This window comes from Maylandia zebra, linkage group LG2 (assembly GCF_041146795.1).
Source record: "Maylandia zebra isolate NMK-2024a linkage group LG2, Mzebra_GT3a, whole genome shotgun sequence".
Classification (NCBI taxonomy): domain Eukaryota; kingdom Metazoa; phylum Chordata; class Actinopteri; order Cichliformes; family Cichlidae; genus Maylandia; species Maylandia zebra.
This window is the reverse complement of record NC_135168.1, coordinates 35379213-35394454: the sequence shown is the minus strand read 5'-3', so window position 1 is coordinate 35394454 and position 15242 is coordinate 35379213. Positions and strand designations below refer to the sequence as shown.

The following is a 15242-nucleotide window of genomic DNA, read 5'->3' as shown; positions in this document are numbered from 1 at the left end:
CTGACAAATGTAAGATCATAGGTTAGAGGGGTGTGGTGTTTTTTTTTTTTTTTTTTTGTTTCAATCCTCAGATGAAATAGTTACATGAAGAAAATGGCTTAACAAGTTTCTGTGCCTTTATAATTTCTACTTAATATAACACAAGTGCGCACTAAAAATATGATTAGAAATATGTAAATTATGGAAAGTTTCTTGAACAAATACCTGTCAGGTGTTTATTTTGATATTATTTTGTTTTCAGTTAGCTGTTTTAGAGCAGTCAGTGAGTGAGAACAAACATGGTAGAGTTAAGTTTGTACTCTGTTTAATCATCCAAAAATGTGGAAGTTGTCTGGATTCAAGTACTCAGTCTGTCTAAAATCAAAACAATATTGGATTTGTTGTTTGCAGTGGCAGTAATACTTGCACTAAGCAGAGATTTAGAGAGTGGCTCGAAAATCCAGAGGTTAGATAGCCAATAACTGTATTTACTGGAGTGTTATACAACTGTAGAAAAAAAAAATATGGACACTGAAATGATAAAACGAAGTCTTTTCTGTTGTTTTAGTTTTTATGTAAATTGCTTTACTGTCTTGTGTGAATGTTTCACTTTGATAGTTTTTTTTCTTTTATATTTTGCACATAGAAGCTTAAGACTTTTTTTTTTTTTTGCGTTGATGAATTATATCTACTACTTTTTTTTTTTTTTTTTTTTTTTTTTCATCTGAAAGTTGAATCTGAAACTAGACTCAAAGACAGTACTGTTTATAAATGTCACTTGTAAAAACTAAGAAAAAGGAAACACCCATGCCATTAATGTTGCCTACAATCTATTAGCCCACACGAAATGTGAAGTCTTAATTTGTGGTTTTGGTTTTGATTTTCTCCATGTAAGTAAATATCACATTGTCACAGAGTTTCTAATTCCAAAGTTTAATCTCTAGTTTTTTGCTCTGACATCCAAGAAAAATGGACAATGCTGGATGTTACTGGTGTTATCTGATGATCATTATCTGTAACTGCAGTGCTTGTATATCGGTCATTTAATTTTGGGCATTTAATCACATAGGACCAGTGTCGATGCAAAATCACGAATTTGGTGCAGTTAATATTCTCAACAATTCAGTCTTACATAAGACTGGAAATGCTTTAATAGCTTAATTACTGGTTATTCATTGCAGTGTTAGTTTGTAGATTTTTCACTATTTGCTCTTCTATTAAACAACAACCTATAGCTTGTGGTAAAGTAAAAGTTAATTAACTTTTGAATGTACCCATAAACATGAATCCTCATAGCAAAAAAATTGAATTTTTAAAATCATAAATATTTAAACTATCCTTCTTGAATGTCAACAAGTGTTGAATTTCACTTTGTTGATGTTCAGAGTTTTGCAGTATCATGATTTATACACTGTACTAAAGTGCAATTACAGACCAAACCAAGTTGTGAGCATCCATCAGTTGGCAAACACCTTGTAAATTATAATCATTTTATTTAAAAAATATATGTTTTGAGGGGACAATGTTTTTTTTTTCTTCTTCAGTTTGGCACAGCTTATCCACTATACAGATATGAAATTGTACATATTACAATACAAAAGGAAAATGGGAAGAGAAAAGCATTCATTTTGCACAAAGAGGTTGGGTTAGAGAGGGGATTGGTGCTGCTTTTTTTTTTTTTTTTTTTTTCTTTTTTTTTCTCCCTATTTTCCATTTTTTTTTTTTTTTTATTATTTTTTTTTTTAGGCAGGGTGGGAACAAGGGCTAGAGGATGACAAGAGGAAACAAAAACAGATTACAAAGAGCCAAAGTGCAAAGGGATGCATATTTCTACAAATTTGTGGATTTTCAGTCACTTGGTACAACTGTAGTATTAAACAGTGAAATGTCTAATGATGGACAGAACTTTATAGGAATTCCATATACATCCCCATACTTGGTGTTATCAAAAACAAAGTCTCCCCATAAAGTTTGCTGAATGAGATTAGGAAATATTCAACTGAATTTTGACTCTTGAACATGCAAGACAGATTAGAAGGGCAATAGTTAAAGCAGTGCTAAGCTGGAAACAACTTAAATTAGAAAATGGAGGTGCTTGACTGATCAGTGTATGCAATGCTTTCATTCAATTCAGACATGAAGTGTAACAATTTTTGGTTTACAAAAGCACTTTCTTGTTTTAGGCATCCTATGAGCATGTGCTGAGACATGTTGACACGCAAGCATTCATTTGAGTGTGAAGCCAAATTTTGACAAGCTCAATATAAAGACAAAGCCACAAATGGTACCTCCTCCTTACCTATAGGGGGCATCAGCCAATGAACTTCACCCTAATTGTTGAAAACCAGGCATCTCACTTAAAAGTGCTGCATCTTGTCATCACTAATTGCAGACTTTAGTAAACACGAGTTAAAATACTAGTCCTAGGAATTGATAAGAATATCGTAAAATCGCTGAGTACTTGAATTTTACAGTGTTCAAACATTGGACTGCTCAACACTTGATTAGCTGTGAAGTTGCTGCTACTCTGGTCAGTGTACATTTCATGCCTAAGGTGCTGTCATTCTGTCATTCCATTCTCTACTACTTTTACTTGCCCAAAAGGATGCTCGGAATTGTTAAGAAAAAGACATAACCCCATTGTTAAACTCTGTCTTCATCGTCCTATCTATTCCTCTCAGCCCCACTCTTTCACCCTACCCCCACTACTAAATTGAACACAAAGAAGTGCGAAGCTACTGCAGCAGCTTTAGTCTGATGCTAATGCACATCCTCCCCCTGCTGCATACAAATGTGTCCTGACCCAGGCTTGCTGTTTGCTTATCACTGGATCTCCATTTGCTCTCAGGGTATTGACCGCAGTTTAACTTGACACGTTCGAGTGCTAACCTAGGACCTGAAATTCATTTTTCGCTAACAAGAACAAAACCTTAAAAATATATTCGCACATGATTTTTGGTCACAAGGATTAATATACTGTATTATTTTTCAGTGGTAGCATGACTAAATGTTTCTAGATCACTGGTGTGGGTGATAGAATATTAAGTTCATTTTGCCTTGCTTTAATTGGTTCAATCTTGAGCCTGTCAGGACTTATTAGTGTGTAAGCAGTAAAGAGCACAGGCTACTGGGGTTTTGTATTCAGAATAAAATGCGCTCCTGTCTGGCATTTGAGCTGTTTGTTACAGTTTGTCACTTGCTACCCTCACTCTAGCTTGTCTGTATATTGATCCTGGTATAATATAGCTCATCAGTTAATTGTAATCAACACCTAAAGCTGTTGGAAATATTATGGTCACAGTTTGTATGGCAGTTGAAAATGGAGAATCCATGTACAGATCATTGTAGATCATTTTCCATGTCTAGGGTGAGGCTGACATCCATGAGTTTTTTTTTTTTTTTTTCCTTCTAAGCAGTGTAGTGTGTTGGAAGTTAATCACAGTTGTTCAGTCTGTCCCACAGATTGAGAATTTATTTGTGGTGTTGAGCCCTCGTGGGTGGGAGCTAAAACATCCATTAACTTGAGTCAGCTGCAAAACAGCTTTTCATTTACGGGGGTAACGTCTGATTAAAGAGGTAATTTTTCCAATTTATATAATTGAACATAAATTCTCCATTCTCAGTCCACACTTTCAGTTGCATTTCCACACAGAAATGTTTCTTTGGAGGAAATCCAAATTTATTTATTTTTTTAGAAATAAAACAATCTCATTCTTACTAAATACAGCCTCTCTTCTTCTTCTTTTTGTTTTCTGTTATTTGAATTTGGCAACCCAAATGTATTCTTGGTGGGAAACCGTGGAACCATGTCAGATTTGCTAAACGTAATGTCATAAGTGATTACTCAATAGAATTTCAGGATTCTTCTATCCGTAACAGATGATTTCTTTATTCATAACATAACAATAATGACATTTACTTTACAGTTATAATTCATAATTTGAGTTTGGTCTTAGTGCCCTTTAATGTATTATAGTTCTCTCAAAACAAAGCTACAAAACAAAATGTTCTGATAATTGGTTCTGTTCATTTGCCCCAGTGATTGAATGTTTGGCTTGGACTGCCTATGGTGTAGTTAGAAACAGCATTTCAAATATTTACTTTTTAAAAGAAAATACATAAATCACATCTTCCCTTAATGTATTCTGTTAGCAGAGGGCCACTTGGCAAAGTAGTTTCTCTGTGCTGCAGAATATAGAGACAGTGGTGGAGACAGATCTCACAGTTTACAATTTTCTTCTTTAAAATGATTGCCCCTGCCTGATATGAACAACCTTGCATTCATATAAAAATAAATTTGTGACTATCTCTACAACGTCCTGTAACTGCCCAACCTCTGCCATTGTAGCATTCTCACATATTCTCAAATCTCACTTGTAGAAATTATGCTTTTTACATAAACTGGGAAAAAAAAATCAAACCCTGTATCATCTGAAATGGTCAAATGACAAACCATATGCTCTAGGAATAAATAAGAGTTCATACTTCACACTCTTTGTAAGGCAGCTGCTGACACTTGCACTGCCCGTAGCCGTTGATGATTACGAGTGCCCCTTCTTCATGGCTGGGCTCATACTCATTATAGGGTACCTGCGTAGCTAGGTCTGCCATAGGCTGTCGTTGCTGGGTCCTCATCTGTCTGCGGTTCTGAATAGCCGAACAGTGGCGTATCCGGCGCAGGGTAGGAGGGCAGCACTTCCGTGAGATATAGACAACAAAAATGATGAAAAAGAATGAAAAAAGAAGGGCCATAGTTCCCATGATAACCCTTTGAGTCATAACAGTGTTGTCTGCAGTTGCGAAGTCATCTGTTACAGCTGCCTCTTCCAATGGAGCAGTAGTAGCTTGAGCAGTGCGTGATGTTTGTGTTATGATTGTTGTGGTAGTGACTGTGGTAAAGCTCCCAAAATCCTCTGCATAGTCCGGTGTGGGGGTCGGCTGCATAATTCCAAACAAGGAGCTTGTGATCTCTGCAGCTGTAGTAGCGTCTGTTGTTGTACTAATGGTCTGAACGACTGGTACTGAAAAATTCTGACAAAGTTGGAATCCATAAACGGCATCTAGTATCTCCTCACCTTGGGCATATTCAGGACTGTGGCAGAGGATAGAATGCTCCCACCTTCCCTTAAAGGTGCTTAGCCAAGTGGCAAGAGAGCAAATCCTTTTGGTACATTCCCAAAGGTTGCTGGACAGCCCAATCATACCCAAAGACTGCCACATATCCAAGACTTGGGGATCCAGGCTGCTCAGTTTGTTGTTATCCAGCAGCAAAACTTTTAAATTTGGCAGCGTTTGAAATACATCAGGGGTCAGGACACGAATTTCATTTCCTGTGAGGTCCAGCTTCTCCAGCGTGGTCCAGATCCATTCCATGCCACATGTTACGTTGCTGATCTTATTCCATTGCAGGTATAGAAATTGAAGGGCAACAAGGCGAGGGAAATGGGCCAAGTTTATCTTGGTCAGTTGATTGTGCTCCAAGTGGAGCTCTTTAAGCTTGATGAGCCCAGCAAATCCATTTCGTGCCAGGCTTCGGAGACGGTTGCTGCTTAGGCCCAGATATTCCAGGCTACGGCAGTCCCAAAATGCCCGAACAGGTGTGGTGCGAAGTAAATTAGAGCGGAGGTGGAGTATCTGGAGCTTCCTCAGTCCGTGAAACAGTTCTGGCTCCAAAGCAGTCATCTGATTGAAGGACAGGTCCAGTATCTGAAGATTGATGAGGTGGATGAAGGTTGTGTTGGGCAACTTGGTGATACGATTGGAGCTCAAATTGAGGTCCTTCAGTTTATAGAGCCCTTGAAAGGCATCCTCTTGTACTGTGGTAATCTGGTTGTGGTCTAGATGTAGCCAAGTGAGCTGGCTGAAACCATAGAATTGATCAGGACTGAGCTCAGTGATACTATTGTGTCGTAATGACAGCCCCAGGGCTCCCTTGTCCACACCATCTGGGGGTGCCTTAAGCCCCTGGGTGTCGCAGTAAAACTGCAGGTCCTCACAGCGGCATTTTTGAGGGCAGGTTGTGCACAACGCAGGAGACAGCAGGCACGCTAGGAGCATGCTGATCACAGACAGAGCCGCTGGTGCAGGTCCCACCAATGGCCACCTTGAATGGAAACCTGGGTGGGTTCAAAGACAAGAAAATGAACTGTGGGGCGGGAAAGCTAATCTCTGCAGAGTACTTATTACTAATTCATGCTGGCAGTTATGCTTTTTTGTGTACGCTCTGTCTTGTCCTTACATATAGCTGCTAAGGTATTTTACATTGGCAACTTTAACAGTGTATGTAAACATGATACCCTTGAGATTCGGTTTAATGGAGATGTCATTTTCTCAGCAAGGCTTCTAATGATCAGCTGCATACATAAGGCAGACCTTTTTTTTTTTTTTTTTTTTTTTTTTTTCTCCTCTCCCTTACCATTTATATTAAGCCTGTTTTGGTCCACATTTTGTGCTATTCATTCGAGCATAATTTTCTTAATATCGTCATTCTTTTTTTTTTAATTTTTTTTTATTTTTTATTAAGTGCTCTATGCTTCTTTTTTTTTTTCCCTAGGGGAGGAAAAAAACATAGATCTGTTATCTGTTCAGGAAAAAATAATAATTAAAAAAAAAATCTTTTTTTCATCACTTATGAGATCTTCTAGAAGATTCAAATGTTAAAAATGTATGTCTTCCCAACTCTTCTGTCTGAAGGAGGAAACATGAAGGACCATTGCAGTAAATAGACTAGGCAGAAGAGCTTTTAGTCTTCAGCCTCCCTCACTCTTACTTGTATTCCCTATTCATGTCCAGACCTGTCATATAAAGGGGCTAACTTACCCATTCTTTTGTGCACATCGGAGGCTGCATTCAACTGTCCTTTTCCGCAGACTCTTGGAGCAACCAGATGGAAGAAAAATCCAAAGGGAAAAAGCCCTTTTGATTAAGCACAAAAGGAATCAGCCTCTTGGGAAATAAAGCAATTCTGAACCCACCCAATTCAAACAAAATATGAAATTCCATGTCCCGACTAGATGTTTATTCCTTTTATTTTGTTAGTCCTTTAAAATCCAGGCTCATAGAAGAGTGAGTCTTTTTCTTCAAGCCCACGAATCCTTGAAGAAATTATTTTTTTTTTTTTAAGTTGATCAGTTGCATCCAGAGCGACTCCAGTGATCAGACCCCCCCCTCTCCCTTTTTCTTCTTTTTCTTTTTTTTACCCTTTTGTTTCCTTTCCTCCGCAATGGTGTCAGCTCAGACCGTTAATTGAAGATCAAGCGCTTCTCTTTCATTGCCGTGGTCCTCCAACCCTAACTTGTTGATGGCAGCCAGAGATCTTGCTTCTGACGCCGGCTCAGTCTCAGCATAGCCTCTGCAGAGCTGTGAGCGGAGCCCTCGTCTGCTAGCTGAGACGCAGGGAGAGAGAGAAAAAAGCAGAGCAGGGAGTCAGGGATGTTATTCTGTGCTTTTTTGTTGCAGCCACTCACTGCTACAGAGTGGTGGCAGCCTGGCGTCGATCATCACTACTGTTTCTCTCTCTCTTTTTCTCTCCCACACACACACACAAACACCCTCTCACTCTCCTGCTCAGTCACTTGCTCTCTGCCTCATACACAGTGCTTGTGCACCTTAGTCTTCCTCCACCTCCCTCTTGCATTTCCCTTCCCTCCCACTGGCTCGTCACCTTCAGAATATTGATATCTTGAACGTGTTGCAGCAGCATGCTGTTGAAATTAACCACAGCTGTAAATCTCAGTCTCGCATTGCTGCTGTTCTGCAGACTGTATGTATAAATGTATACACAGGACATAAACCTTAAAAAAAATAAAAAGAGAGAACGCAGCAAAACAGATTTTACTACATCAGTGCTAACATAGGGTGTCAAATTTACATATCCTGGTTGCAGTTCTTTAACTTTTGAGGACAGGCATGTGATCAATTGCCAGCTCCTTTGAAGTTAAGTTAGGCTAGCTTTTAAAATGTAAAGGTCAAGGAAAAATACTGGGTTATTCATGTGATGCATTAAAAGGATTTGAAATTTACTAATGCTAACATGTATCTACTTGACCTTAAGCTATTTTGTGATTATTTTTTTATTTTTTTTATTTTCTGTTGGAAAAATGTTTGCATTTCAGAGGTTTTTTTTTTTAATAAATTTTTTTTTTTGAATCCCCCTTTTTAAAAAAAAAAATAAAAAATAAAAAAAATTATTATTATTTGTTTATTGTTGTTTTGCTGTTCATCCCTTTTGGTAGAAAAACTGAGGTAGCTGAAAAGTCGAGGTGTGAAATGAACCGTGGTGATGAGAAATTCCTTAATCCCTTGTCCCTATAGTTCTTCATTATTTAATGTTTGGTTGAGGTGCGTTTTGGGGTATATGCATCAAATTAAATTGCAATCAGGCAGACTACTTAGCAGAAATGGTATGAAGAACAGATGGTATCCTGCTCAAAGTTGGTTCTTCGGCCCCAGTCTCCTTAAATTTATCTGATCTGGATTTTAAACATTGTTATTTAATGAAAGCACGTAACAATGCACACTGATCACTGATTGGTGATGGTGAATTCCATATTTTCTGTTTTTTCACAATTTAAGTTGGAATACAGAAAAAGTAAGCCCCGTCATTATCTGGCGGTGAATTTGCAGGTCATTTGTCCTGCATGTTGCTGTATTTTTCCACATCTATTTTAGCCTGCATCCTCAAAATGGGAGAAAACATGTAAAAATACTAAGACCTTACAGGAATGTTCCATCTGTCTGTGTGTCGTCTGCTTAGTGGCAATTTGGCGTGTTGCAAACGTAAATTTTAAAAGGGGGAATACATTAAATTATACTTAATTTGTACTTAAAGTTCAATAAATGTATAACTTATAACTAATCCAACTAAGATGAACTTTGAAAAGCAATAATGTTGAATTGTTGAAAAGCAATAATATTGACTGCATATTATTTGACTCTTAGAGCAGACTCTTGCTTACATTGAAACACTAGTGGGTTTTTGTTGAACGGGATGTTCCTAAATCTGTCCTAAAGGAGATGGATATACTCACCTGGCTATCATAAAAGATTCTACAGAGAAACTGCTTCCATAATGAGCACCTGAAGAAGTGCTTTAGAACCCCTTGGCGTGGAAATGAAATATAGGCTAGGCATGAATGAAATAGGATTGAAAGTGTTGGGGCAAAGCAGGCTAAAGCACTACCACAGCACTGTATCCAGCCAGCACAAAATCACAGGGGATTAGTGCTGTGGAGCTCCATGGCCCCTAACTGTGTGCACAAGCCCCCAACGGGCATAAGGCAGTGGGGGATGGGGTAGGTCAATGCTACCGCCATCCATGGTGTTACGTTGCAGTTGATTTAAGCATTATAAAGGAAAAGAAGAGCCCAGAGTCCAACTGGTCCTTTGCCTTTACTCAGACCTTTCCTGTCCATCTAATTTTGCTCTAATTTTATGGCTCTCCACTATCTGGGAATTTTCACTCTTTCTCACTTTATCTTCTCAAGCGTTTCTAAAAGTTTTCAGTGTTTTTCTTTTGTACTTTGCAGAATGTGATCAAACATCTCTCTACTAAAACTACTCAGTAGTTACGAATGTGTTCACTGCAAGGCAGCCCCTGAGTACTTGTGTGGATACAACTAAGAACTTATTTAAATGAGAAATGGATGCATAGGTTTAAATGTATAAGACTGATATGATTTTGGGCCTTTATGACTTTCCCAAAGTTGGTCAGTGCTTGTGTAGCAACAAGTCACCTCTACTTACGTCACCTTATGATAGCCAATCCAGTCCTTACTTTGTTCTCAATAGTTTCCACAGTTGGGAGCTAATGTTGGCCTTTAAAGCTTGAAGATAAATGGCTTATTCTAATACAAAATGACCAAAGGACTTGGGCAGCATTGTAATAAAAATTAGTGAGGGGGAATAATGAAACAAAATGAGCACTTGTAATATTATTAACCCTGAATCAAATTAGAATCACAAATGTGACAAATATAAAATGATTTACAACAGTTTCAAGTTTGACAGCCCATTGGATTTAGAAACGTTGGCTGTTACCAGACTACTTTTAATGTTGTGCGTAGGTCTTTATAGCATATCCATGAAGAGCGCTGTGGTGGTAGAGAGGCTTTGAAAGGATTTGGGTAGCTTCCCCCCCCCCCCCCCCCCCCCTTCAATAAAATTTTGGATTTTAAAAGCAGTTTGCAACCAACAGAAACACGTAAGAGGATGCATTGCACATTAAATATGACACTGATATAATGCAAAGAATCTTTTTTTTTTTTTTTTTTTTTTTTTTTTAATAAAAGCCAATGTGGTGGCTGTTGCCCTGTTTACTTTCAGTGTGTATACATTATTAATTTAAATTGTTAGCTGGTATTCTGTCGGTGCATTACTTGCTGTGAGTCGGTGGAGGATGTCATTGTTTATTGGAGAACAAAATGAACAATAACTGGAGGCTTCAGAAATGAACTGGACTTGGTATCTCCAAACATTAGCTCCACGAAGCAGAATAGCTCAAGCTTGTTGAAAATTACATTTCATTTCAGAGTAACACCTACAGGGTGACCCAAGTCTGCTCTAGAAGAGTTTGGGTGACGTTAAAGTATAAATTGTATAACTACCCTGTTGGTTTAAAAATGAAAAGATGCAAGGGATGATTTACAGATATGAATATTTTTGTCATTTTGCCTTTTTATTTACTCAAGACTGTTTAATATTTTAGGTTTGATATTGATTTAATTTGATCTGATCCCAAGACTTTTCAGGATTTTTGACACATGAGCTGGTCACCGTTATTCTACTCACTAATTACTACTTTTTTCCATGTTTCAGGCGGGAAGAAAGGACAGAAGCGATGCTCTGAACACTGCCATTGATAGAATGACAAAGAAGACTAGAGACCTTCGCAGACAGGTACTTTTTTTTTTGTGAACTTCCTTTTCCCTCTTTCCACTAGGTCTTCAACTTTAAACTGTAGTGTTTGCGCTCAGTGAACTTTTATTGGAAAAAAACAAATCAAATATTTTTTTTCTTTACTTCAGCCTTTTGAAGTTTACCAGCAAACCTCAGGAGACTCTTGTCTCTCATAATGTCAGGATGTAATCTGTAGTTCAAAAAAGCTGTGGTAGACATCAGTCTGTATGTAAAGGATATGCACCAAGGGCATTCTAACGCTTTTTCAAAAAATCATCTTATTTCACAGCTGCGCAAAGCTGTGATGGACCATGTCTCCGACTCTTTCCTGGAGACTAATGTTCCCCTCCTGGTCCTCATTGAAGCTGCTAAGAATGGCAATGAGAAAGAAGTTAAGGAATATGCTCAGGTGTTCCGTGAGCATGCCAACAAACTGATTGAGGTATTGTATGTTTTTCTTTTTGTTTGTGTGTTTTGTTTTTGTTTTTTTTTTTTGTTTTCCCTTCCCCTTCCTCTCTCTCTCCAGTGCATTTGCAGTCAGAACCTGACCCACCCCCAGATCATAACACTCAAATGCTTCAACTCTATCCCATTAGTATTGCATATTTAATTTTTATTGTTTCTGTTCTCTGAGATAAAACTTGTGATAAGACTATAGCATTATTGTCCCTTTAAAAGGCTTCTTTAAAGGTCTTTGGTCAATTCAGTCTGATGTTGGTCACACTCTCGCACACAAACATTAAATAAAGAAATGATAATTATTAAACTTAATATTTAAGGAGCTCTATTGCAGATCCTGGATCCTTTTCCCCCTAAAATGAAAAATAATAAAAAATTGCTATGTGGCCAAAGACATCAAAATTGCTCTTTCTTTATTATATAATAATGGATTGGATTTATATAGCGCTTTTCAATGCACCCAAAGCGCTTTACAATGCCACTATTCATTCACTCTCGCATTCACACACTAGTGGAGTATGAGAAACAAAAAATATATTTAGATCATTATGAAACTGTTTCAGGCTGTCATAGTAGTCACGTGAGTAATCTTTAAAATCTAGTTTTGAGTCCATAACCTTCCACTAACAGACGAGAATGCAATACATGGTTAAAAAAAAAAAATTCAAGATGCAAGGAGAAAAGCAAAGTAATGGACTCGATAGGCAAGAAACTAACAGAACATTCAGCCAGGCTCATTAGTGGTCTTTCCTTCCGTTCCTCTAATGCCTGTGTAGAGCATCATATGACATTTGAAAGTGACTTCTGTCTATGGGCATATTGCCATGAGTATAGCTGGATATGTTAGACTAGCCAGGACAAGCAGCATGCATATTCACCAGGGAAACCATTGAAGCATCAGAAGGAAAGGGGGAGTGGGCAACAACACTGGGGAGTAACCCCTTAAGTAGCACCCGAAGGCCTGAGTGTCATATGTGGCATTAGAGCACTAGACCTTGCTAATGCATGGTTACTATTTGTGCTTGTAACACTTAGAAACACAAGGGGGGAGTGTGTAATTTAAAAAAAAAAAAAAAAAAAAAAAAAAAAAAAATTACATTTAAACCAAAGTAGTTTTGGTTTAAATTTGTTATGAACTTTATGGAGAAATTTCTTTTAGTAATTTTTGCTTACAGTTTTCATTTTCATTTGAATATACATGTTGTATGATATCAATCTAAGAATAGAAGGTGCATCTGTAAAAACCGCTTATCAGCAGCACAAAAGAAAAACTGTACAAATGATGTTTAAAGAATGTAAACTCCAAATGCTGTCTATTTTAAAGCTGGGGTTCGTTGTGGTAATTGTTGCTATCATGACTTTAACTAGAATATTTTACTTCCAAAGTCTCCATATCTGCAGTTGAACTGAGCTCCTACATCAGTCTAGTTGTACTAAAATATTTATCAGCAAAATATGTTTTTGTCATACATAAATTAGGAATGCTAGTAGTGTAGTAAAGCCACTGAACAGCATCTTGGCACTGAGTTGATGGGCATCATTATGGTAGAGTTTTAAGCACTGGGCAAAGTAACTTTCTTGCTCATTACGCATTTTCTAAAAGGGAGCCAGTTGCCATAAATTCCCATTTCAAAATCTACATTAGGAGATATTCAGTGTAATCTAGCAGTTTATCCTCCACATACTTTCTTTAGTGTGTTCCTTCCAAAAAACGACAAACATCAACTGCTGCAACACAAGCGTTCACAACCTAAGTTGATGTATGCCTTCAAACCTAGAGAGAGCCCAGCTCTAACTAGGACCTGGGAATTATAAATCATGTTTTGCAACAGCCTCGACAGAAGTTGCATACGTTACTCTTCATTTTGGCTAAAGATTTCTGCCTTTGTAGAAGCTGCCAACATTGCATTTTGTCATTTTTACATTAACCTTTTTAATTATTTTTTTATGTATCCCATCCCTGGTTAATATGATTGGCAAAAGCACACAGTCAAGTATTATCTCACTTCTCAGGAAAATTATTCCTGTAAGCCAACATCAATACAATCGGCTGAACAGTAAGCAGTTCACAGTAGACCTCTTGGCTTTCACCTTTAAATAAAAATGGTTGACATTTACCTTCAAATGCATGGTAGGAAGTAGGTATTGAACTGTGCTGTGGGCCGCTCTAGATTAGAGCCTTTGCCAAACAATATATATGCAAATCAATAGAGCTGGAAAGACTAGAGAGAGAAGTTGAAACATGTTTGTTTCTTTATAACATATGGAACAAAAATGCTTTAAATGTAGAATGTCCTCTGTTCAGTAGCAGGAATAGCAAAGAGCAACCAGTCTCTGGCTGTGTTTTGTATGACATCGCAGGTTGCGCAATTGTAGTCTGCCGTAAGGCAAATGGCCTATTACATTACACACATTTTTATGAAAGCTACATTATGACTGACCCATATTTAGAGAATGAGGGGGATACAAAAAACTGCATTCAATTTGGCATGCACCAAGCTGTGTAAGGCTCTCATCCAGGCAAAGGGATGGTTGTTTGTTTTTGAGTGCACACTCAGTTCTGAAATATAAGCTTTGGAGTGTGAAGCCACTATAAGTCATAAAGATGTGCTACATAGCAGGTTGAGATGCAGAGATGTGCATTACTGATGGTATAATCAGCAGTGGAAAGTGAATTTACTGGTAAACCCCACCTAAGGATTTCTTTTGTTTAAGAAAAAAAATTAAGCATTGCCCTAAAGCTTGCTTTTTTTAATGTTTAAAAAAAAAACAACAACAAACTTGCACCCATTATCCATAACTCTAAAACCGGTCACTAAATATTGTGTTCCCTCATGTCAGTAAAACAACTCTTGGTAATCAGCTTTTCCATGAGTGCATGGAGTTAATCAGTGTATTTAATCTTACCTGTCAGTGGTATTATGTCATTGACATGTGAATGACCAGTTGTACACCCTTTTATTTTAAAAAGATTTGGTGTCTGAATACCTTATCCATTAGACCTGAACATCAATAACTTTTTTTTAAGCTTGATGTATGGACGGTCACACTGCAGTTGTATACTTGGCTCAATAGCACTGATACTAAACCACTGCAGTGATTAAGATATTTTATGCTAAATATATTATCCATGATATTAGCATAAGTTTGTAGTTTGTTGGATTATCTGTCCTTAGTGCAACTGCTTGATTGGGATAACTGTTACAGGGCCATAGTTATTTCAAATAAATGCAACCCCAGTGTCTCAGCTTTAACATATGTTTGGTATGTTCACTGTGAGAAATATGGGTTTGAGATTTGTAAATCATTGCTTTTTTTTTTTTTCTTCACTTTTACATTTTACACAATGTCTCAGCTTTCTTGGAGTTGGGTTTGTACGTATTGTTGATGACAGAGTACTTCTTTAACAAGGGGTTGTGTATTAAGGAATAGCTCTGTAGGACAGGAAGGTAAGAAAACGGGTGCACTTTTGTAATTGTTTGCATAGACTGTAAAGTCGGGCTCCCCTGATACTTTAAATGGTATGGTACAGTGTTGCAAGTGGAATGGCATCTCTCTATGCAGAAACATCTCCTTTCCCAGTGGTTCACAGGGGGCGTCATCAAAAGCTTTTGTGAAAGATCGTGCAAGTAAAAACACAGGTCTTTCCAGTTTTTCTTCATGTAACCACTCTTCATTCGTCCTCATGGATTACTAAATGTTCTCCCTCTGGTTCCAGTATGTTTGAATAGCGATGTAGAATATGTTTATATCAATGTTTCAGTGCTTTAGCTACACAGTGAAGAAAGTGCTTCTCATCGGCAAATTACTCAGACATTTTAAGGTTTGAAAGGGGCTCCTCAATGCAATACTTTGGCAGCCAGTGATGCACCAGCCCATCAAATAAGATGTTTTTTGTTTTTTCTAAT

At 37.6% G+C, this 15242-nt stretch overlaps 2 protein-coding genes across 2 annotated transcripts in view; one reads left to right on the top strand and one right to left on the bottom strand.

Annotated features, from left to right (window-relative positions):
• ctnna1 (catenin (cadherin-associated protein), alpha 1) overlaps positions 1–15242 on the top strand; it is a 78383-nt gene that overhangs the window by 29579 nt on the left and 33562 nt on the right. The window contains exons 8-9 of the mRNA XM_004541077.5: positions 10795–10875; positions 11165–11317. Of these exons, the coding sequence (XP_004541134.1) occupies positions 10795–10875; positions 11165–11317 (234 nt within the window). The remainder of the gene's footprint in view (positions 1–10794; positions 10876–11164; positions 11318–15242) is intronic.
• Positions 3176–7478, bottom strand: lrrtm2 (leucine rich repeat transmembrane neuronal 2). Its single transcript, XM_004541076.6, has 2 exons — positions 6799–7478; positions 3176–6095 (listed from the first exon to the last, which is right to left on the bottom strand). Exons 1-2 carry the CDS (start codon positions 6800–6802, stop codon positions 4459–4461), a joined length of 1641 nt encoding a protein of 546 aa, XP_004541133.1. The 5' UTR covers positions 6803–7478; the 3' UTR covers positions 3176–4458.